The 23,565-nt window shown below is 43.8% G+C and overlaps 4 protein-coding genes across 9 annotated transcripts in view; 2 read left to right on the plus strand and 2 right to left on the minus strand.

Moving 5' to 3' along the window:
• Positions 1-16: 16 nt before the first annotated feature.
• Positions 17-4,126, minus strand: ntan1 (N-terminal asparagine amidase). Its single transcript, XM_056409876.1, has 10 exons — positions 3,766-4,126; positions 3,007-3,109; positions 2,666-2,731; positions 2,440-2,548; positions 2,267-2,340; positions 2,105-2,158; positions 1,967-2,020; positions 1,786-1,883; positions 1,440-1,553; positions 17-1,258 (listed from the first exon to the last, which is right to left on the minus strand). Exons 1-10 carry the CDS (start codon positions 3,844-3,846, stop codon positions 1,094-1,096), a joined length of 918 nt encoding a protein of 305 aa, XP_056265851.1. The 5' UTR covers positions 3,847-4,126; the 3' UTR covers positions 17-1,093.
• A 124-nt stretch (positions 4,127-4,250) lies between these two features.
• On the plus strand, positions 4,251-12,036 carry LOC130190450 (probable ATP-dependent RNA helicase DDX17). The gene is made up of 13 exons (XM_056409875.1): positions 4,251-4,454; positions 5,167-5,326; positions 5,643-5,739; positions 5,961-6,094; positions 6,688-6,753; positions 6,860-7,001; positions 7,358-7,518; positions 7,621-7,793; positions 7,967-8,077; positions 8,193-8,254; positions 8,346-8,405; positions 10,481-10,717; positions 10,799-12,036. Exons 1-13 carry the CDS (start codon positions 4,414-4,416, stop codon positions 11,296-11,298), a joined length of 1,944 nt encoding a protein of 647 aa, XP_056265850.1. The 5' UTR covers positions 4,251-4,413; the 3' UTR covers positions 11,299-12,036.
• Positions 12,037-13,296: 1,260 nt separating this feature from the next.
• Positions 13,297-21,522, minus strand: LOC130190449 (ADP-ribosylation factor-binding protein GGA1-like). Of its 4 annotated transcripts, none has more exons than XM_056409874.1 (17): positions 21,470-21,522; positions 20,702-20,786; positions 20,389-20,464; positions 20,175-20,273; positions 19,431-19,554; positions 18,954-19,054; positions 18,685-18,765; positions 17,304-17,441; positions 17,120-17,201; positions 16,864-16,974; positions 16,630-16,773; positions 16,291-16,334; positions 16,009-16,181; positions 15,619-15,878; positions 15,346-15,515; positions 14,781-14,891; positions 13,297-14,666 (listed from the first exon to the last, which is right to left on the minus strand). In XM_056409874.1, exons 1-17 carry the CDS (start codon positions 21,513-21,515, stop codon positions 14,556-14,558), a joined length of 1,956 nt encoding a protein of 651 aa, XP_056265849.1. In that variant the 5' UTR covers positions 21,516-21,522; the 3' UTR covers positions 13,297-14,555. The 4 variants fall into 4 exon arrangements, with proteins under 4 accessions (XP_056265849.1, XP_056265847.1, XP_056265846.1 ...); XM_056409872.1 differs by having other exon boundaries at positions 16,630-16,797; XM_056409871.1 differs by having other exon boundaries at positions 17,120-17,441.
• Positions 21,523-21,857: 335 nt separating this feature from the next.
• Positions 21,858-23,565, plus strand: part of micall1a (MICAL-like 1a) — a 23,736-nt gene continuing 22,028 nt past the window's right edge. Inside the window, exons 1-2 of one of the 3 annotated variants that reach the window (XM_056410433.1) lie at positions 21,858-22,461; positions 22,714-22,886. In XM_056410433.1, coding sequence (XP_056266408.1) covers positions 22,744-22,886 — 143 coding nt within the window. In that variant the 5' untranslated portion in view covers positions 21,858-22,461; positions 22,714-22,743. Of the gene's footprint in view, positions 22,462-22,499; positions 22,586-22,713; positions 22,887-23,565 lie in introns of those variants that run through there. The other 2 variants (XM_056410431.1, XM_056410432.1) reach the window with 2 other exon arrangements.

A 23,565-nucleotide genomic window follows, 5' to 3' on the forward strand; every position in this document is an offset into this window, starting at 1 on the left:
CATGACCATTTCATACTTGATTTGATAATTTACATTTATTTAGCAACATGTATAGTCTGTTCAAAAGTTGCACCGAGTGCTTTAAGCACCTTGCAATGACCCGGACAACCCAACTGATGAAAAGGCCTTATACAGTTTATATGTTGTTGTTTTCATTTTGACCAACAACAACAAAAATCCACACCACCCCCTGCAGATTAGTATACACATCTACACATGCAGTTTCCTAAACATACACATTCATGGCCAGGTGTACACTGGTCTGATGAAGGAAAAATATACATGTTCATCAGGTAGGTGCATTGGTAGAGAAAAATAATCTTTGTTCAACAATGCAGAGCTTTGCAAATAGTATTTTTTTCCACCGTTTTAAACAGCAAGTGCCAAAAAAATAAACTTATTCTTCATTGTAGTTACAGCAAGTTTGAGATCATTCACATGTGTTCACATTTTATGCTCAGTAAATACATATTATGCATAGATTTCCAGAGCATACCTTTAGTTTTACATTGTAATACCCGATTACAACTTGCTTGAGATCGGCCAGGTTTGATTTTTACATTAACTGACTGACAAAAATATAAAGGCAAATGAATAAAGTTTGAATTGTACTTGTGCTTGACTGTACTGCCATAAGCTCAACAATGGAAGTTTGGAACGGAAAAGACAAAAATAGGCATTGGAAGAAAAAAAACGTGTTAGACATAAGACAATATAGTTAATAAATTCTTTGACAATCCAAACAGCCAAGTATAGTAGGACTGTAAACTTGATTTACTGCAACACAGCAGATGGTATACGTTGCAGACTTGATGCCATCTCACAAGAAGAGAACAACTAATAGTTACAGGCACTAACAGAATCACTTGTACCTTCTCTACTGTTTTTACTGGACCAGCCAGAGGAGTCAGGACAGCCATTCAACACACATGCAGGATGCTCCAGCCAGGTGATACTACCTCCATGTTAAGACACAATGACACACAATACAGACAGCGGATGGATGGGTCACAGTGTATCCATTGAGCTGAGAGGCTAAAGCAGTCAGGTTCCATGGTCAGGTCCGGTGAGAGATACGAGTAGATCTCTCTGGCTAGACGGCCCTCTCCCAGTCCCCCGTCTCGGTCCTGTGGTAGAGCTGTGGCTGACCCCCGGGGAACAGGCTGTCGGAGTTGGGGTGTTCTAAAAGGAACTGGATGGTGGTCTTCATGTGCTGGACAAAGTGTGGCGGCTCAGCCAGCGGAGAGGTGGACAGGTACTGGGCATGGGAGAGAAATACCACAGTCAAAGTCTGTGTTATGTCACTTTCAGGGCTGCTGCTTCACACTCCTCTTTTAAGAGTTTTTGAGACCTTGAATCAAGCATGGGACATAGGGACACATTGCAAAGGATGGAGGCAGATTCTCTTTATAGGAGTACTTACTTCCACAATCCGTTACCTTTAAAATTGTGTCATCGTCTTGTGACAACCAGAAGGCAATGTCCAGATTTGGAGACCACCTGCAAGGCCCGACTTTAACGAGCCCCCGACTTGAGTCATATATGTCTGCCATCTGCAAGAAGAATGGAAACACTTTTAACTGCATCGATGAATTGACATTGTGTCCTTTCATAAAACAATTCCCAAATTATTAATTTCAGGGTTAATAATCATCAAATATAAAAATAGTTAATCAGGTGGCTTTAAGTTTTTGGATGAATGTTTTTGTGCCATCTACTTAAAATAGTCACACATAGAATACTACAATATATATCATATATATATCTATATATATCTTATAGTACCTCTCCCCCGGTGAAGGTCCTTGCCGATCGCAGCTCCTCTGCAGGTCCTTTATAAGTAAATGATGAAGGGAACACTTCCCCTGTTTTAACATTTACACCTGTGCAGAAACAGACATGTACACAATATATTCGAGGTCACATGCCATTAACACTCTCACTTTGTAACATATTCATCACTTACCTATTCCATATACGACAGGACGATGACTTCCATCAACAACGATGTCATTCATTTCTACAAACACAGAACAGAAGTGTAAACTAGATGAAGGCGGAACTGGTAGATACTTGTAAAACAACAGTTAAGTGTCAAAGTTACCTGTGATGCAACATGTTTCCAGATGAATATCCTCTTTCAGTTTCTGGAACTCTGCTGTAAAGTAAAACAAAAACAAAACAAAAGTATTTGTATGTGTTACAAAGCTTAACTGCTGGCAGCATAATATCACAATAACGCACAAGGTCAGTTGAAAGAGTATACCCAGTATGCTAAGGCTGAGTTTATGGGATGTTTTTGACTCATCGTTAAATCCCCCGGCAAGATGGAGCTCAAGTCTGCATAATGGAAAGCAAAGTAAAAGGAAACAAAGATCATCCGAATAGGATGTGCACCTTTATTATGCGTGTTTATTTGTTTATTTGTGTGCTTCCTACCTGCCCTCCTTACTGAAGCCACTCAGAGATGTCACAGTTTTCACAAGGAGCGGGACTTCAGACCGGGTGCTGGAACCATCACAGTGAGCCAGGCAAACAGCTCCACTTCCTAAGAAAGAATAAAAAAATGGGAGAGATAAAAAAAATTAAAAAAATGGCATAACTAACTGAATACCCAGGCACAATAATAAGACGCACAGGAGGAATCTGATGAAAGGAATGTTACCGGTGTGTCGCAGAACAACCAAATGGCAGGTGGTGGCGTCACCAGATCCAATTACTGAAACACATTCTGATGGGTACAACAAAAGGCAGGTGTTATCTTTATGATCAAGAATGGTTCACTTAAAAGCACTATCTAAAAGTTAGAGACACATATTGTGATTCTAGATTTCATACCAAACAGTCCAATCAAGAAGAAGTAAAAACATGTATTATGGCTGAACTCTACCACAGAGACATGTTCCTACATTTAGGGACTGTCACAATAACCTCTGTGTGTGTGAGCTGAGCAATATGAAGGGTTGATATTCAGGTGATATGTTCCCACTTTGAGGTTTTACTTACCGTCTGCTGGTGTTGTGGCAGCAAACTCTCTTTGTGAGACATACAAGAGGCACTTTGGGTCGACATCAACCGGTGGCTTGGAGCTAAATGTTCTTGCATTTTCCTGTGACACAAGATAAAAAATATATAATGTATTGTTTGAAAAAGAAACAAAAACACCATCAGTCTATAATAATAATTAGTGTTACTTCAGAGTTATTAGTACAGACCGTAAACCTTCATATTAGGGATCTTATTGGTCGTCGTATTATGTGACAACCAAATGTAGTTTTATATTTGTCAAAAAGAAGGGAAATGTAGACCTATCTTTCAACTGATGAAAGAACATTCTCAATAAAATGTTATACGTGTAAAGACAATAAACTCCCCATGTCCTTTAAATTGACGTTAGGTCAAATAATTCTCAATAAAGACTAGACATAATTTCAAATAGTGTCAATCAAGTCAGAAATCGGGTGGTTTTTATTCCTATTTTATGTCTTATATGGTAGTTGTTCATTATATTTTAGGACAAACACACACATCATTTACAATTCCCCAACGTTACACTATTTTAGATGTAATTATGAAAATACCACGTGATAGTTTGTTGTATTATCCCGTTATGATTATTGTCTGCCACCACATGTCAGACCCAAATCTCGTTCATAAATGGAATAACTATTTCGCTTTATCATTAACAGCTTCTCTGTCAACAAATGATGCACTGTTGCTTACCAAATAAACTAATAAATTAAGCCACACTTTCCAGAAACAAACCTGTAAATGTGGATATTTGTCGAACAGTTCCATAGTCGAGGTTATGCGGTCAAGTCCTCTATTTTGAATTAACAACGGCATTTTCTTAAGGTCCACTTTAATATTAGCTGGTAATAATACTATTATAAAGATCGTAACTTCATATTTTATGGCTCAATGTCTCCAAAAATAAGTCTGCACATAACGCAGGAACGGAAAACCCAAATAATCGAGTGGCATTTCCTGAAGGTTTTCTTCTTCTACGGTTCCGGCTCTCAGTTTCTGACACAGCGCCACCCACTGTTCAAAAGCACGACTGCGTTAAAAAAATCATATTCACCATGATTACTTAGTGAACATTCGTACGTAGTGTCCGTCGTATCGAAACAAAGATACGTAGAAGTACTAGTTGAATTTACGTCACAAAAGAGAGCCGGGGTGGGGGGAGGTGCGAGTCAGTTGGTCAACGTTACGTGACGCAGACGAAAAAACTGTTTACTAAATTCCGTGTTTCACGCGAGGCGTAGCTATCGACGAGCTAACAGACACCTTTTGCGAGCGTAAATAACATTTTATAACAGCGCACAAGGTCGACGAGCCGGTGGAAAACGTTAAAGCTTAACGTTACGTTACAAATATCGCGGAGAGGATTCACTTCATTCCGTCAAGATGCGAGGGGGTTCTTCCTACGGCGACCGCGGACGAGACAGGTAGCTAACGTTGAGTTGGTTGTTAAAATACAGAAATGAAACACGCTCACAAATATCCCACAGCACAACACAGGCATTTTGACCCAGAGCAGCTGCAGGTTGGAGACTTTGGTATTCTCGAAAATGCAACACTGAGGTAACCTAGCGTTAGCGTTAGCGTTAGCGTTAGCGTTAGCGTTAGCGTTAGCGTTAGCGTTAGCGTTAGCGTTAGCTAGAGCAGCTCAACCCGCCTCGAGGCCTCTCCCCAGCCGGTCGTTAATTTAACCCTTTAACTGTCAACATCGCGCTGGGTAAAGGTCGTGTTACCACCGACGTCTGTTGGCACGAACATTTACTGGGATCCAAGAGTAATTTGTTTTTAGTTGTGAAAATGATGTTCCACATCGTGACCAAAAACTAGAACAAAAGTAGCTAGCTTATTGTGTATGGTGAACCCTCCCGACTGTTTTGTTTTAAGCTGTAAGAGAGAAAAACAAGATGCAGACTTGCCACCCTGGTCAGAACTTCATGAGAAAACTACATCCTAAAATACAGATATAAATTATCACATGATCTCTTTGGTGACCATATAAAATGGCAGCAACTGCTCATATTTAGTCATTTGCATGTTGTAAGCGGCCGTTTCCAATATAGTGTATACACTTCTGCAGGCAAAGCCTGGCTGATTGCCCAGTGCTCTTATCTCTTTGCCCTCTCTCTCTCTCTCTCTCAGGCCACGGTTTGGGGCCACGAACAGTCGCGGTGGACCGCCGCCAATGAAGTTTGGGAATCCAGGCGACCGTCTACGCAAGAAGAAATGGAACATGGACGAGCTTCCGAAATTTGAGAAGAACTTCTACGTTGAACACCCTGAGGTGCAACGCATGAGTCAGGTAAATCGATATATTTCTCTTCGCAACTCGCAAACATTAATGAATCGTGAAACGTTTCTGGAAAGTGACGAAGCTAAGCACATTTCAATGTCCGTCGTTTCTTTTTAGTTTGATGGCCATCATCATACATGTTGTAATTGCATGCAATATGTATACATCAAACAGCAAACAATAACACGTTTAAACCTCTTAATGATGAAGTACAGTCATACCTAATATAATGTCTGAATCGGAATAGTTTTAATAGAAGCTATTCCAAAAAATATGAATAATTTAAACACCATATCTGACTGTATGTTTCCTTTTTTGTACCTAGCTTGACATGGAAGAGTTCTGCAGAAAGAAGGAGATCACCATCAGAGGCACTGGCTGTCCAAGGGCGATCCCTGCCTTTCACCAGGCGCAGTTTCCCCGTGAGTAAACTATAAAATACACAAATCGTAATGTCTGTAAGGTCTAAATGACCAGTTACAGTGTTAGTCAAATGTGTCTCACAAGGACTCATGGTATGTTTACAATAACAGAACATTGACTGATAGTGGTAAGGATTGTGCTTTGGATGGAAATGACTGAAAGATAGAAACCAAGGTCGGAGTACAGAGTGTAACTGTCTTGTTGATTGTCCTCCTGGCAGAGCATGTGATGGATGTGCTGTCACAGCAGAACTTCAAGGAGCCGACAGCGATCCAGTGTCAAGGCTTCCCTGTGGCCCTGAGTGGGAGGGACATGGTGGGGATCGCACAGACTGGCTCCGGAAAGACGCTGTCTGTAAGGCTACCTCTTCATCCTCCTCCATGATGATGACACTGTGTTATAAAGAGCTTATTCACATAACACTAGAAACACAACGTTAGAATAGAAATGCCTAAACCATAAAATATATGCAAATCAAGTACAAATTAAGAACAGCAGCACAACTGAAGATAAATGTTGAACCTCATGCAAGAACATTTTCGTATTCTTATCTTTACTTCTTAATTCGTATCTTTACTTTTTTACTTTGTTTTCTGAGTGTGCCACATCAGATTCAGCAACTTAAGATTACCGTGTAAATAACCAGAGTAAACATGAGCGTCCTGAGAGTTGTAAAATAGCATGATTAATGCCTAATGATAACAACTAAGGCTGTACTATAGGTTTCATCCTGCTTTCAGAGATCCATTCAAGAAATTCAAATGTGAGAATATTGCTGAACGTGGCAAGTTCATGCCACTTTAAAATGATCCGGTCGCATGAGTGGTTCTTTGCGTGAGGCCCAATGTTTAATTGAGTCTTAAAAAAGAAAGGATAAATGGGAGAACGGTTGAATTGTTTTGCTAGATTTCCTTTTGACACTTGTGTTTTTTTAAATTTCCCCGCAGTATCTTCTTCCTTCTATTGTACACATCAACCACCAGCCCTACCTGGAGAGGGGAGATGGCCCAATTGTGAGTGCAAATTACACTTGACTTATGTTGGATAGTGTTTAACTATTTCAGTGTGTGCGTACAGCCGGGGAAACCTTCCTCATTCGTCTTTGGCCTCTCTTCGTAGTGTCTGGTGTTGGCCCCGACGAGAGAGCTGGCCCAGCAGGTCCAACAGGTCGCATATGAATATGGCAGAGCTTCCCGTATCAAAACCACCTGTGTCTACGGCGGAGCACCCAAAGGACCACAGATCCGAGACCTCGAGAGGGGTGCGTATGGTTGTAGACGGGCACGTACTATAGATAATTCAGAATAGTTACCCGTGTATCAAAAATCTTATACATATACGTAGTTGTGTATTTGAGTACTTTCCACATTTGATAAAGTTAAACAAAATATTTAATTGAAAAAAACACAGCTGTTTCCTGATATGTAAATTAAACACACACACACTATCTCTCTTTAATTTGCGACTTCCACATCTGCTGCCTATATTTTTAGCAGTGTGTTCATAGCCGGTAAAGCCAGTAATTGCTGGAAAGTGTTGAACTGTAAGTACAATGTTCTGCCTGAGCGTCTAATAATGTGTAGTTTTTTGTCATATGTTGATTGTGTTGGACTCTAGGTGTTGAGATATGTATCGCCACACCTGGTCGCCTCATCGACTTCCTGGAGAGTGGCAAAACGAACCTGCGGCGCTGCACCTACCTGGTGCTGGATGAGGCGGACCGCATGCTGGACATGGGCTTTGAGCCCCAGATTCGCAAGATTGTCGAACAAATCAGAGTAGGATCAACTAGCTGATTTTAAAAAAGTATCGCCGTGACTTATTAATATAGAAGCACTTTAAGTTAAATCGGTCGCGTGCGTTCTCTGTCTCTCTCTTAGCCTGATAGACAGACTCTGATGTGGAGCGCGACCTGGCCGAAGGATGTTCGGCAGCTCGCGGAGGACTTCCTGAGGGACCACATCCAGATTAACATCGGCGCTCTGGAGCTCAGCGCCAACCACAACATCCTGCAGATAGTCGACGTCTGCAATGAGAATGAAAAGGACCACAAGTAAGTCAGAAGACCTCTGACCTTAAATTACATTATGCCACGATGATCTCATCAGCTGCTATAATAGCGTGACACAACACACGCTGATTCTTTCACTCCGTTGAATCTGAGCTGGGTGCCAGTGATGTGCTATGATTGTGTGTGTGTGTGTGTGTGTGTGTCTCCGTCGACAGACTGTTTCAGCTGATGGAGGAGATCATGGCCGAGAAAGAGAACAAAACCATCGTCTTTGTGGAGACGAAGAAGCGCTGTGATGATCTCACCAGGAGGATGAGGCGGCAAGGGTGAGACGTCACTGTTATGAATCGACTAGGATTCATTATTATCAGTATTTGATGGCCTGAAGCAATTCAGAGTTATCCCTCATCTTCACACTTCATTGTGTTTTTTGTTGTCTAGCTGGCCAGCCATGTGTATCCATGGAGACAAGAGCCAGCCAGAAAGAGATTGGGTACTCATTGGTAAGAATAACTGTAACACGGTGATACTTTCCAGTCGAGCGGAGACGACGTCCGCGTCGACTTCCCGCTGATATTGTGTTTAATCCCACAGAATTTCGGAGTGGTAAAGCTCCCATCCTGGTTGCTACCGACGTGGCCTCCCGTGGTCTGGGTATGTCCGCTCACACATCCAGTTACAGCTGCAGACTCTCGCATGATTGATTGTCTCTTTGCTTAATTCTTTCGGCATTTTTCCTTTTTGACTTATTGTATTTTTTTCCTATCAAATGATACGGAGTGTATTATACACTTTTATGGAGTAACACGAGAAACAATCGCCAGAGTTAAAATAGTACGCGTGTACAGTACAACAGCAACGTGACAGTAGAATAGGTAAGTATGCCACAGATGAGACCAATTCTACCCGGCAACGAAACGGGGGTAAAAACCTAAATGCATTAAATGTCTAACTATCTGCCTTTGACTATTGTCTGGTTGATATTATGTTTGTTCCTCTTTTTTATTTTTTATAACGGTATCACGCTAGGAATTTTGTGGTATCCGTTTGAATTTGGCGATTTTACAGTGAAATAATAATGCAGATGACATTTAAGAATCTCCCGCACTGTTTTTAACGTAAGCCGAGTATGGAGGCTGCAGGCCTGCTGGGTTTATAGTCTCGTTTCTTGTTACTGCACTTAAATAAAAAAAGCTTCCTTCAACCGGGGCTCTCCGGCACGCTGCCTGACCGGAGGGCCGAGCGCGCGTCAGATGCTACCGCTCGCCTCTTCGCCGCCTCCGCAGCGTCAGCTCAAATCAAAAGAAGGGATTTTGCTCCACAGTACCCGTTCTTTCCGCAGATAAAATCACAAAATTGCATTGCACTGAGCATCTTTTCTTCACTTAAATCATTCATCTAAATGATATACATTGTTTTTAGTCATGCGGATGCATTTGAGGAGGACAGCGTCGGCTGAATTGTCTCAGGTGCTCCGACAGGAAGGCTGTGGTCGCGATCAAATTGGTTCGGCAGGGTTCATGTGAGAAGGGGGGATGAGTGAAGTGTCTTTTGACTTGCTAAGATCCCCATGACCGTATCCTTGTTCTTTTTTCCCCCTCTTCTCCTCTCAGGGTTTGGCAGCACACGGCAGCTGTAACAGTCTGTGCTGCTGTCCGTCCCGTTAAAAGTAGAAGCGTGGCTAGTTTTAGAGGGATTAAAGCCCTCTTATTCCTCTTGGGTCACTAAGGTCCCCCTGCCCGGTATTGTCAGTTTTATATCCAACGAGCCTTTCCTTGGGAGAAGCCTGAGGTTCCTGTGTGTCTGCCCATCGGTCCGCCCCCCCCCCAAAAGGCAGACAGACAGGAGAGAGACAGTTAGAGGGGCTCGTCTGGATCCAGTCCTGGCCAGGGTCTGAGGAGGGTCCTGCCATGCAGCGAGGGAGAGCAACATAACCAGCCGTTGTGTGTGTTTACCGGGTCTGCTCCCGTCTGACCTTGCTGGTGTGTGCAGAAGGTGAGGGATGAATCCTGTCTCCCTCCCCCTCAGCCCCTCACTATAAACCAGGACTGATCAGGGGGAACTGACTACCTTTGTAAAAACAACCTGACGGGGGTAAGTACCTCACCGGCCCTTTTCTCTTAACTCCTCCATGAGCTCACCATACATTCAGGTACTTCCATCGTGCTCATACCAGTCAAAAGAATAGCGCCGTCCTTTTTTTAAAAACCCGGCACATTGTCATTCTGCTATCGAGTTGGGTCTCGGTCGGTGAGATGGTTTCCCGCCGTCGTGATTTGGGGGGGGGGGGGGGGAGAAGGTCGACTTATTGATCAGCGGCGCCGTCACAGCTCCACGTCTTATGTAACACCGGCAACTTCTCGTCACACATTCTGACCCGTATTCATAAAGAGGTGAAGGCTTCTGAAGCCGGAACATCATTTCTGTTCAGCTTGATGTCCCAAAAAAAAAAAAAACCTGAAGTCAAGTTCAGCTTAAACTGCATCGGATTTAAATCAGTTCTACTGGTGGTTAACAACAAATATATATTTGGAGGTGTGAATTTTTTTTCGCGGTGATAAAGCAGGTAAGTTACTATTTCTGTTTCAATTTTTCATTGACAATACATCTACAAATATATATTTACATCTAAAAAGCTTTTTTTAAGACGATAGTTTTTTCCTCACATGACATTATTCTATTTCCTCCTTTCCTCCACGCGGTGAATCCAATTGCTCTTCATCCAAAAGATGTGGAAGACATCAAGTTCGTCATCAACTATGACTATCCCAATTCCTCCGAGGACTACGTCCACCGCATCGGACGTACGGCGCGCAGCTCCAACAAGGGGACGGCCTACACCTTCTTCACCCCGGGGAACCTGCGGCAGGCGCGAGACCTGGTCCGGGTTCTGGCGGAGGCCCGGCAGGCCATCAACCCCAAACTGCTCCAGTTCGTGGAGTCGGGGCGCGGCGGCGGAGGCGGCGGTGAGAACGGCTCGGTACATCGCGGTCCGCCGCGCCGTTAAGACGCGGATGTGATCATGCTGACGTTTTTTATTGTGACAGGTGGCAGGATGCGTTACCGTGCCAGCAGCAGCTCCACCAACTCCAACCAGTTCCAGAGGCCAAGTGATCGCAGCATGGGCGGCGGCAGTAGCGGCGGCGGCGGAAGCAGCGGCGGCGGCAGCAGCAGCAGCAAGGACGGCCGCAGTAGCTTCGGCCGCGACAGCCACAGCAGCCACGCCACTTCCTCTTTCAGGGACAGAGGCCGAGATCAAAGGAGCGGCGGCGGCGGCTCGGATCAGTACCAGAGTTACGGCTCCGGCGCGGCCGGGGGCGGAACCGGCTTCAACTCCCGCAACGGAGGTCCGGATAAGCCCAGCCAGCCGCAGAGCCAGTTCAGCCAGCCGCTCGCCCCGCCTTCATTGGCCGGGGGGCTGCCGTCTCTGATGACCCATCAGTTCGCAGCGCAGCAGCAAGCGCTCCTGGGCTTCGGGCCGCAAGCGCCGTACCCGTTTGTTGCCCCGCCCCCTCCCCCTCCGGGCGCTCAACTTCCCAGGAAGTAGAATTATGAAGCAGGAAGCACAGAGTTCACTTGCGTTACTTAAATGTGTTCAACGTGTAATTTTTCTTTTTACTCTCCCAACTTTTTTCATCTCCAAGAGGGAGATTTAAAAATGAAAAAAAAAAAGCATATAGCTAAGGAGGTAAGGGCTTATATCTTTCATTAGTGTTGTACTTTTTTTGGATACAACTAAACTTAAAACTTTTACCGTTCTTATTTCCCAACGTCAACTCGACCACACGGAACACGTTCCTCGTTTTCATTTCATGCGAACGCCGCAGCGGGGGAACGTCGTCCGTCTACGTCCCTCCGCCGTGTTTGATGACGCGCTGGTCTACGGGAATGTTTGGTTTTATAGTTTACGCCGTCTCCGTCCAGTCGTGTCTTTCTCTCTGGTTTTTATTAGTTAGATTATTTTTTTATCCTTTTTTTTGTTTTTCCGGTTTTGACGAGCATTACATTCTAATTATCGCGTTGATTTTGTGCGTTTGTGTTTTTCCAAACACTGAAGCGATGCATCCGAGTTGTGAATCTTATTCCATTCTGTTGATACCATGCAACCACAATTATTGTCTCTCTTTACTCGTTTCCATCCTCAAGCGACAAACGACTCGTTTCTATTTTCTGCTCATCAGCTCATGCAGACCTATTTTCGTACGGATTGTGGATTAAATTTTCGTTTTTTGCTTTGTTTCATCCTTCTTGTATTTTTCTTCATAAATAAAGAATCAAAACCGTATTTTCTACTTTTTCTTTTATTTATTTACTTAATTATTGGTCATTATTTATACTTCAGGTAAATTTGCCATACAAATTACTTTATTTGCCTTAAATACACATTCGTAGTATATTCTCAATCTGTATCCAGCAGTATGTAAATATACATGGCGTGAAGCTTTTATTTACATTAGCACAAATGGAAAAGACAGTTTCCTGTCTTACATAAACACATCCAGGCCTTGTTGCAACACTTAATACTTTAGTTGTGTAACAATTGTAAAACATTTAGATCCAGTGCAGCTGATTGACTCCTTTTGGAGTTTTAAGTGACATGTTTGTAGTTCCTTAAGTAGTTCTGGATGTGGGCGGTCCAGTCTGATGGGGCACTAGCGAGCTGGCCCAGGATAACCCATCGGCATGCACAGTGCTTCATGTTCAGGACTGAGGTTATTAAGTCTGTAGTACCTAGGACTTTTATCTATTGGGTTTTGTAAAGCGGGAGCTCTGAATAACTTGCAACTAGCGTACCCCTGAATGCACCTCAATGACACCCAGGCATTAAATAGCAAAGACACGTCTCGTGTTTCAGGTCGTTTTCCTGGATGTGCTGGTTCTGTAACTAATCAGAGTTGATACCTTCAGACCCGAGACCTCTTTCAAAAAGAAGGAGTCCTAATCATCCCGACAGACTGGAATCATTTTAATATATCTACTGATTTATACTCCTGCAGTCAAATAAAGTCAAAAGTCAATTATGAGCATGTGTGAACAAGATAAATTGGGTTTCTGGCATTGTAGGCAAGCCTGTTAAAGTCCTCCTCAATGCAGTTTACAATAAATTACAATCAGCTTTAGCCACGGAGGACTAAAAAGTGCCGACCGAGGCAAATCTCTCGTCTCGTTATTGCTCTCTTCCTTCCAGTCGGGGACGAGTTAGCGGTGCGGCTGTAAATAGATGAAAGCAAATCTCTAAAGGAAATTAATTGGCTAAATTATAGTATAAAGAGCCTATAATTGTTATTTCTGGCACTAAGAAAACATAACACGAACTGAATCAATATCTCTCGGTGGGTAATTCTGACTGATCTCTCCTGAATCTCCAGCTCTGATGTATTTACACACACTTGGAGTTTCACATGTATTTCAGAAATCATATTTCTCAGGTGTAACCAGTCTGCCTACAATCGTATTTGAATCTTCATGAACCTCGTCATCGTGCTTTAGTCCACTCAACTGTAACATCATGTGGACGTATGAAAGCAGAAACAGGAGATCAAACTACTCATTTGTATACATATATGTACAGGAGCCATTGGAAATCCAAACGTCACATCTCAGGCACATGTGGTAGAATCAAACAGGATGCACACGACGCCGACTCAGGACTCGCGTGTCCCTCTTTGGGGGTCGATCAACAATAGAAAAGACGGCGAATGAGAAAAAGACAATGGAAAATGTAATTATGTAATATGGAACGGTTTCATGTGCAAAATAATTTAAAAAAGTGCGTGATCATTTCATGTGTGAAAATAACTCAAAAAAAGGAAAAATCCCGAGTGAAACTTAACAAAAAAGTGTCCCAATCTTTCTAAGAAAAAAAAGATTAAGTGCAAAATAGTAAAAGCTAAATTTCAGTATTCTAACAGGGGCAAATGTTTCGTACCCTTCCCTCACAGTCCTTCTTCACAGAAGACACATCAACTTATTGAACTCCTTTGTTTTTCCGATGACAGTCTGCTGTGACAAATATTAAAACCAAAGCAATACTTAAAAACTAATGTACCACTTAATGATGTACGCTACCGAGAGATACCGTCCCCATTGAGCACAAAGGGGAACAAACTAAGTGTTACTTTAATTTAATAATTTCCCTATGCAACTCAAGTCGTTTGGCAAAATGTTTATCAAGACAGCATCGTATATTAAATCCACTGACCGGCGTCTATTCCTTCAAACACTGACACAATTAATGAATTCATCATTTGATAGGAAATTAATTTACAATTCTGATAATCAAAGTTATTTTTCTGGTAAAAAAAAAATAACTATTCCACATCATGGGTTGAATACATCGAGTGTTTTTTGGCTGCGAGTCGGACGGTAAACATCACTTTAAGCATGCGACCGGCTCATTTGAACTGAAACGATAATATTGGACGTACCGAGAGAAGATTGTGTGACACACACACACACAGTGACACACCAGCTGTTACACATCATTCCCACGACAGGGGACACAATTTGCTGCATTGGCACGATTGTCGGAAGAGAGAAAGAAATTCTACAGGAACGCAGAGATGGTGATTGAGGGAAGAAAAAAAAAAAGGACAGGAAGGCGCGAAGGAAGGCACGAGGTTAGAAGCCGGTTCCCATTACTGGTCTCGGTTCAGTTCGTATGACCAAACCACAGAGTTTGAAACCGCTGGAGTGTGTAGAGGAGATCTCGTCTCCAGCCGGCGATGAGGGGGCAACTACGACCTACAATCTAAAGAAAGCAGAGAATCGGATGAACGGGAGGAGGCTGGTGGTTCTTCCTCCCTACAGGTTTCCCCAGGTGTTGGGAGGCGGGAACTGGTCCACGTCCCCAGATTCATCGTGACATCCGTCCCCCAGGTTAAACGTCAGCTTGTACCGCAAACGTACTTTCTCCTGAAAACATAGAAGAGAAGAAAAAAATATCGGTCTTCGAGTAAACAAAAATAAAAATAGTCTCATCAGTGTTCATCAACAAATTGCAATGGGGGGGGGGGGGGGGCACAGCACCTTGTGAGGGTTAGCCAGCAGCAGGATCTGTGTGATGGCGGATGGAGGCAGGATGGGGTTGAAGGCCGAGAGCTCGGTGCTAGAGGGAGGCTGCAGCTTCACTTTCATCACCTGGGAACATCCACACACAACAATAATCATCATTGACAAGAGATATGCACAAATTATACATTACTCGAAAGACGTGATTTACAAGAAGCTTTTATCCAAAGCGACTCACAATAAGTGAAATAAATCACGAGTACAAACTCAGAACAACAAGAATACAGAAAGTAACATTTCTTCAAGAAAGCCAAATGACAGAAATACCATAAGTAACAACATAAGTAATAACATGAGTCTTACCATAAGTAATAACATGAGTATTACCATAAGTAATACCATAAGTATTTATCGGTGTATTCGATGTATTGTGTGCCTTTCTTGCCTTCAAAAAAAAAAGTTCTCGTTTTGTTGTGTGACATTCTTTGGCAATAAACATGTTTCTGATTCTGATTTCTGATAAGTAATACCATTCATTGCCACTGGTCTGCTCTGGTTCCCACCAGGTGTTCTCAGAACCCACCTTCGGTACTGCTGCCTGGAAGCGGATGCTGGTCACCGGGCTCGGGGCCGAGGACAGCATGGAGATGATCACCACCAGCACGTCGGGCCGCGATGGGGGACAGTCGCGGGCGAAGGTGAACAACACACGGAGACTGTGCTTGTCGAAAACCGTCACCGGTAACAAACTGCCTGAGAACAACAACAACAACAGAAAGCGTGACGCAGAGAAATAAAAAGAGAGAAAAGTGGTCATGTGACCGGACCCCGGCCCGGCGGCACCGCTCACGCTTACTGGGTTTGATCGCTTCCAGCGGCACCGTGACGTCAGAGAGGGAGATGTGTTCGTACGGGTCGGGAGCCGCCGACGAGAGAGCGTCCGGCTGCTCGGACTGGAGAGCCGGTGTGGGCCCTGGAGCCGGAGCGGGGGGCCCAGCGGAGGAGGAGGAGGAGGAGGAGGAGGAGGTGGTTCCATTCGGAGCGGGTCTAGAGCTGGAGTTGGACTTGGTCTGCAGATCTCGTAAAGTGACTCTGGATCGAGGTTGGAGCTTATCCCTAAACGTTGAAGAACAGGAAACATTTAAAAATACACCCCCCGCAATCACGAGTGGATTCAAGTGTACGCAATTAACTAAAAAAAAAAAAAAAGGTTATTAATTCCATACATGCAGTTTATTTAACTTACCATTTGACCTGCTGGCTCTGTGGGGGTAAGGATCGCTGTAACAGCGTCTTGCCCAGCATGTCCAGCTCCTCCATGGGCTGAGGCGGCGCGGCGGGCCCCCCCCCCCCTGCTGGTGCAGCTGGGGGGGTTTGGACCACGGCCGGCTGCAGCAACGAGTCGCTGCCGTCAGAGGACTGAGAGGACAAACGCAGGGTTAGTATGGCACGGCATACATGTTTCTTATTAATTTTGACAAATAATGACGTTAATGTGAGCAGTAGATTATCATCTTTCACAGTGCACCTGAAAATTGTTCCGAGAGTCGAACTTTTCCGTCACATTCAGCCCTAGGGAATAAGAGAGAAACGGTTAACTCACTTTTATTCTAACTTCTGGTTACATATCAACATATTCAAAGTAAATGACGTCCAAAACTCTTTCAAACACATCCTGAATACATAAAAAAAAAAAATTGTAAGCAAGCCAAAAAGTGGTGAACTGTTTCCTAGCTTTGTTGTGGTCGACCCAGATGTGGCTTCTGAGGACGCACGACGGCCACACACTGTGCCGACTCGTCAGTTTTATGCTCGTTAGAACGTTAAGCTTCGTACTTTTGCCAGAGGAGGTTTTTTTTGTGCTTACCTAGTGACATGAGCTCATCATCCAAGAGGCTGATGCCCGTGTTCTGAGTCAGGGTCTGGAGGCTGGAAGGCTCCGGGTTGGAGGGCGTCGCGTTGGCTGATGCGTTCAGTCCCATCAGGTCGACCAGAGCCGAGCTACTGCTGCCTGTTTGGGACAGAGGATACACACCTGCGATCTTATAGTCTGTTTGAGAAGTTATTTGATCACGCTTTGTAATCTCACACACACACATACCTGGTTGTGAGGGCAAAGTGATGCCATCCGTAGACACGTCCTCTCCCTTAACCAGCTGCCTGTACCGGTTGATGACCTGAGTCAGGTTGTCGTTGGCCTGCAGGATATCGGCTAGGAGCAGAAAAAGAAAAAAAAGGCAGATTAGAAACATCAATGTGGTTTTGATTCCACGAAATCTGCGTGTGACTTGATGAACGGCTTACTCGGCCTTTTAGAATACGACACGCTGTCCAAGCCATGAGGTCAGCCACCTTACCTAAAGCGTCGTCACTATCCTCCGTGTCACTCGCCAATCGGAAGAGCGTCGGCCTCATCTTCTCACAGCGCTGGTACAGATCCTGTGGAACAGACGTGTGGAAAGCATCAACAGCACACCTGCAGCCAGTGGCATCAGCAGGATTACTGGACTGCAGCTGCGTCTGCGTTTGAAGGCGCCGGACCTTAATGAGGTCCTGGTTGCTCTCGGAGCAGCCGTCCTTGCTGTAGCCCTCCAGCAGCTGGCTCAGCAGGCCGACGCTCTCCTTCACCTCCTGGATGGCGTTCGAGCGCTTCGATACTTTCTCGACGCGCTTTTGGTCCTTGAAAAGAGAAAAATGGGATCTCACAATGACTGAATTCGTTCAGCACGCGGTGTATGCTGGCCGCCTCCAGAAGAAAGCCAGCAGCATCTACAAGGATATCACACACCCGGCGCACCCGGTTTGTTGATCTGCCACCAGGAAGAAGATTCAGGACTATTAAAACTCGGACTAACAGCCTGAGGAACAGCTTTTCCCCTGGAGCAGTTTCCTCCATCACCCCCACACCCAGCACCCCACCCAGCGAGCACCGCACAGTGCTGCAGGGGGACCAAAATACTCTTTTACATGACACTTGCTCACTTTTAAGCCACTCATGCCTGCGTTTTATGTTTTATTTATTTTTAAATGAGAAATGTCCCGTCTTAAATGCTGTTATACATGTTTTTACTGTTACTGCTGTACTAAAAGATGAATCACCAACTTAATTTTGTTGGATGTTTTTTTTTTTACAAAGACAATAAACTTTCTTATCCTTATAAAGGTGATGACAAAAGAGTCAGAATAATGTACAATGGTCTGCTGCAGGTTATTTATTTTGGTTTATTTTGTTGTGAGTGCTGTATTGGTTTGTGTAGATATAAATGTGTACGGATGGGTGTAGGTAAACTGTGTAGACTGTGTAGATGTATAAATGAAAGGAAACTGAGAGCCATACAAGGGGAGGGGTGGGATGGGGAAAAGTTTGTGTAATGTTTTTGTTTTGTTTCGTCTTGTTTTTGTTGTTGTTTTTGTTGTTTTTTGTTGTTGTCCTTGTTTTCATCTTATGTTAAAAAAAAAAACATCATCCTTGTGTGGTGATTTCTACAAGGTTATACATTTGTATATTTTCTTTTTGTAAAATAATATTTTCAGCATAACAAACTGTAAAATTGAAAACAAAATCTTTATTAAAAAAAAAGAATAATGTACAATGGGAATAAAAAGGCAATATTAAAGTTCAGGACTATGCCTATACAACATTTTACGTAAAGAATGTTTGTAATATTCAACAGAATGTGTTCAGAATTCAATCCTTCACTTTAAGAACTTCTTACTGAAACTACAGCCTGTGTGTTTGATCGTACCTAGATCGAAAAACGTGATTATTAATTGGACATTCAGTTTTTCCACGTTGAAGTAGATAGAGACCACTACTCGTGAAGTATTGAACACTATGATAATAAAATAAATGGTTGAAAAGGCCTAAAAAAACGAATATTGGGGCCCATTAATGTTATCATACACAAAACCAATGACTCACCTCCTGGACCATGTCCTTAATGAGTTTGTTTGCTGCCCTTAGATCTTCTTGGTGAGTGCTGGTCAATAAGCGAGACAGCATCTACCAAACAGGATAGGACAAGAGAGGGAGAGGAGAGAACAGAGGAAGAGGACTTCGTAAACCTTTGGTCCCTTCAGGGTTTCCCCGGGAGTTAAACGTCAACAGAATTGAATAGGTACACAAGATCTATTCATAACATTCTTTCAAACCACTGTGCCAATGGATGGGTGCTTCGTCATGACCCATACCTTAGATTTCTCCTCATCCTCAAAAAGGATGTCGGTGGCTCTCGGCGGAGGGGGTGGGAGGGGCTTGTCATCAGGAAGCTCAGGATCCAGCTTGACAATGCCTGGAAGAGAGCAAGGACACCCATTGACCTCAGATGTAAACAGTTTGGCCAAGAAGAAGAAGAAGACTTCTTCTTCTTCTTCTTCTTCTTCTTCTTCTTCTTCCACCACCACCACAGTAAAACCTCTATCTCGTTTATAATCTGGTCCTCAGTCTGATTTTATGTTCCGCATATTTGATTCAGCATAGGTTTCACCTCACATGACCTTCCTGATGCAACCCCCCCACGCCATCTCACGATAACTGCGCCCAATTGGCCAGCACTTGTGTTTTGATGGTGGGAGGAAGCCTGCAGAAAGTCCCAGTGAGGATGGAACCGTGCTGACCATTCATTGTATATCTTGTTAGTTTGTCTCTTCTCGGCCTGAAGCGCTCACCCTGTTTTTTCAGCATCCGATAGGCGTCCGCTATCTTGGTCTCATCCGGCATCCTCACCGTCCAGCTGTAGACAATTTCTAACACCTTCTTCTTCACCGTCTCTGGAGCCCGGGCACCCAAATACTTCAGGAAAAGAGGGAATTTTTATTTTAGTTGTGTATTTTAAATTGTGTTTCTGCTTGAACAACAGAATAAATACACCGATGACTGGCCGACAGTTGTGTAAGTTTCTTTAACCATTCCCATACGGTTTTCCTGAGCACAAAGAATTGGTTCCACTGGGCCTTCAGCATGTAATTTCATTTGCAGCCAAACAGATATGCTGGTATTAACCCTCCTGTTATCTTCAAATTTACTAACATCTTTTACCCCTGGGGTCAATTTGACCCCAGCAATTAAAACCTAGAGAAAATTATTAGAATTTATAATGTTTCCCAAGTTTAAGTGTGAGGTATGTTTGTTTGTTTGTTGACTACCTAAATATCCCTTTAAATAAATAAAAAAGTAGATATTTCTTATATGTTTTACAGTGAAAAACAGCCTGGGGTTAAATTGTACAGGACAGTGAAGACATATCATCGTGTGAATTTTATGTTTTCCCAGTTGTCCCCAATAAATTAGGAAAAGTCATGAAATATGAAGCATAAAAAAATGATGTCAATCATTTTTTTAGACATTAAACATTGAATCGGGTCAAATTGACCCCAAAGGTAACAAGAGAGTTAAAAGCCTGGGATCCTTACCTTAGGTGACACCACTTTGATGAGCTCATTGAGAAAGCGAAACTTCCCCACCTCGCTGTGAAATTGCTTTCCACAGTTCTTCATGCACGTCTCCAGAACCTGGGAATGATGTCATACTTTTGTTTTTACATATGTACGGACATGCCTTGAAACAAAATAAAATAAAATGGCTTATAATGTGTCGTTCTGCAGAATGTTAAACTCGTTGGCTTACCATAAGCGCTTGCATAGCCTCCCACTCTTGAGGAGACTGGATTTTATGGGCCAGAAGTCTGGTTGCAAGCTGGGGACTGATGAATAACAACATGTATTATTTTGTGAAGCAAAACACCCTTTACGGTGCGATATGTTTCAAGTTGTGATGAAATATTAGGAAACTTATGTTTTCTAAAGAGCCTATGTAAGCTGTGGAACTGGCTTAAACCAAAGTTGTTAGAATGTCGATCAAGAGTCACATTGCTGATTTGATTCTGCATATGGTGAACAACTCAAATGGTGTGATGCATTTATTATTATCATCATCTCACCCTTCAGGTTCATTGTTGATCTGATCACAAAATCCCTTGATATTGTCCCAGTCAGTCTCCTTATTCAAAGGGTTGGTGGCCTCGTCTGTGCAAAACGAAAAATACATTCGGCTATATTCAGTACCAGCTGCTTTAAAACACAAACAGCTGTCAAACGTCTCGTGACAACTCACAGATTTTACAGCAGAAGATGTGAGTCAAGTTTTCCTAGACGTCCTAAAGCGAACAGTCAGAAGCTAGAGCTGCTGACTTTGCTTTAGGCAAACAAACAGTTATCTGGTAGCATGTGACAAGAGTTGCTCGTTGCTAAATCCTGTAAGGTTACCCGGTTAAATCAGACCTATATAATCATAATACGGCCATGGCTCCTGGTTGTGAGTTTCGTCCAACTGGTCTTGAGGAAACCGTCAGCAGCTAACTAGCTGATGTTAGCAATCAACTGGACGTGTTTTCTCAATTTAGCTTTACATGTCATGTTTGTGTAACATCACTAAGCTATGGATGTCAACAGTGAACACATTACGAGCGCCTCGCAGCAAACGTGTGAACAGTGACGATGGGAGTTTGGTCCTGATCGACAGCTGCACTTTTCAATTGATGACACTCGCTGTCTTTGATTCTCAAAAAAAATATCTCTTCCCTCCGGAAAGAGCAACGGCCGACAGCGACGAATTTAGACTTGCAATATCTCCCTCGAGTTCCCAGAAAGCATATCTGCTGTCGCTTTCCCTTCATACGTTCATTTAATTGTATTGTATAACGACTTACTGATGCGAGACTGGAGGGTAGCCTCATCCGGAGGCGCCGCTGCCATTTTTCGGGAGTTCTAAACAAGTGGCAACTATCGCGTGATTTTGTAACATCTCGCGGTGAGTAGCAGTTGGGCGAAGCGGCCAGTGTTGCCAGGTCCGCGGTTTCCCCGCGGAATTGGGCTACTTTTGAAGTGTTGCCGCGGGTTGAATTTTTTGTCCGCTGGTTCGGGTAGACCTATTTTGCATGCAAATTACATGAATATCTTTAAATAAAAATCCATATTTTAAATGAAATAATTTATTTATACCCAAATCCTACCAAACTGACTCCAGATCAGAACGTACACACATGGACATGGACTTTAAAAGCAGTGTATATGGTTTGGCACGGGCATATTTTGAGTTCTGATATTGGGCTGGTTTTATTGGCCATTGGGCTGGTTTTGGGCTAGTTTTGATTGGCCATTGGGCTGGTTTTGTCACACAGACCTGGCAACCCTGGAAGCGGCCCTCGAGCTCCCCGCGAGGCCGCCAGGCGAAACAACAACGTTGTCGGGTGGCAGGCGTGTCGCCAACGGTCCGACCACTGCAACTGGGATGGCTCGGCTGCTTTAATGAGCATCAATTGTCCCGGGATGTATTTTCCACACTGTTTTATTTTTTTTTGTTGCCGCAAAAAAGATTTCGCCATTAGCCCACGACTTTTTATTATTTTTAATCCAGCCGTTGCGTTCACTGCAGCAACACACGGGGCTCGGTGATCCACCTCAGGGAGGACACCGTCACCTCGGCTTCGACTGGAGCCGCATCACCGCATCACCGCCCCGCACGGTCGAACACGGCCCTCACAGCCAGAGAGAAGCAGACCCGAGCGAACGGCGGACCGACGGACCGCAGCGAGCTAGTTAGCCGAGTTGGCGACGCCAAGAACTTTGTTGGCTCCCGCTATGAACTCTGGGTATTAGCCGCGCCGAGTCTTTTCGTTTAGTTGGCGCGGTTCTGGTCAAAGTACGTTACCACTTTACACGTTGCCCTCTGTCTTTATAGCTCGGGACTGGTGGGGGTTAAAGTCGCGGCGTGATACATGTTATAGTTGCAAAAGTTAGATAGCATTCATGCTAGTTTTCTAAACGTGAGTCACTTGCTGTCATTTAGTCTCGCTTCGTTGGGCGTTGTCTGTCTGTCTGTCTGTCTGTCCACTGAACTGATGGCTCTATAGCGACAAAGGAACTCAAGAAACGGAACTATTGTAATTCGCAGGCCCATCGGTGACTCGGTGAGGCTCGCGCCATGGGGTCCCTGAAGGCGCTGCAGGAGTGGTGCCGGGCGCAGTGCGAGCACCACGGCGAGGTGGACGTGAAGGACATGTCGGCGTCCTTTAGGGACGGGCTGGCGTTTTGTGCCATAATTCACCGTTACAGACCAGAACTGATGTAAGTACCCCGACATGTATCGACGGGACATTGATGCCAACTGTATTTAACATTTATTCAGCCAATTACAAATGTCTAAAACAGTGGAAAACTGGCTCTAGAGTCCGTTGTTTTGAGGAGTGACGCTTACATGCTGCTTCTGAAGTGGTTACTGTCGTAATCATGTGTATGTTAATCTCTTCAGGATGCAAATGCAGAACAAACTCAGGAGCTAGTCTGTTATCATATTGCTCTTGATGAATAGGGGGGACGTGTTTGAGGACTTGTTAAGGCTCCTGTTAAACAAGGGTACACTTTTTTCTTTTTTTAAATACATTTTAGAAAGCTGTTCAATTTATAAAATTTAAAAAATCATTCGCAAACTGTCTATGAAAGTATGTTTGAAAGATGTGTGTGTTATCATCGTTAAACATACTCAATAAGTTTAAAGAACATTCTACAGTAAGAGGCCAGTGTGCTGTGATTAACTCAAGCTGACAAGTCATGCCCTGTCTGTAACAACACACCCCTCCTCTCTGCATTACACACACACACACACACACACACACACACACACACACACACACATTACAGAACCACAAAACACAACCCCACAACTTGTGTTGACCCCAAACTGAAAAGGTCCTTAGAGATAAGTTAATTTACCTTTTTAGTACTTTGATTTACAAAATAAGAGGGA

The sequence above is a fragment of the Pseudoliparis swirei genome, chromosome 24 (genome assembly GCF_029220125.1).
Source record: "Pseudoliparis swirei isolate HS2019 ecotype Mariana Trench chromosome 24, NWPU_hadal_v1, whole genome shotgun sequence".
Taxonomy (NCBI): Eukaryota; Metazoa; Chordata; class Actinopteri; order Perciformes; family Liparidae; genus Pseudoliparis; species Pseudoliparis swirei.

Bases quoted from the DNA above. Each gene is read 5' to 3' on its own strand.
- LOC130190449 (XM_056409870.1), bottom strand. From the start codon at position 21,515: ATGGCAGCGGCGCCTCCGGATGAGGCTACCCTCCAGTCTCGCATCA. The intron at 20,465-20,701 runs GTGAGATGATGA...GTTATTCATCAG, and splicing joins ATCAACAATGAACCTGAAGG to TCCCCAGCTTGCAACCAGAC. The intron at 16,798-16,863 runs GTATGTGTGTGT...ATAAGATCGCAG, and splicing joins CACTTTGCCCTCACAACCAG to GTGTGTATCCTCTGTCCCAA.
- ntan1 (XM_056409876.1), bottom strand. From the start codon at position 3,846: ATGCCGTTGTTAATTCAAAATAGAGGACTTGACCGCATAACCTCGACT. The intron at 2,549-2,665 runs GTAACATTCCTT...ATTCTTTCTTAG, and splicing joins GGTTGTTCTGCGACACACCG to GAAGTGGAGCTGTTTGCCTG. The intron at 2,159-2,266 runs GTATACTCTTTC...TTTACTTTACAG, and splicing joins ACTCAGCCTTAGCATACTGG to CAGAGTTCCAGAAACTGAAA.
- LOC130190450 (XM_056409875.1), top strand. From the start codon at position 4,414: ATGCGAGGGGGTTCTTCCTACGGCGACCGCGGACGAGACAG. The intron at 8,406-10,480 runs GTATGTCCGCTC...TTCATCCAAAAG, and splicing joins CGTGGCCTCCCGTGGTCTGG to ATGTGGAAGACATCAAGTTC. The intron at 10,718-10,798 runs GTGAGAACGGCT...TTATTGTGACAG, and splicing joins GCGCGGCGGCGGAGGCGGCG to GTGGCAGGATGCGTTACCGT.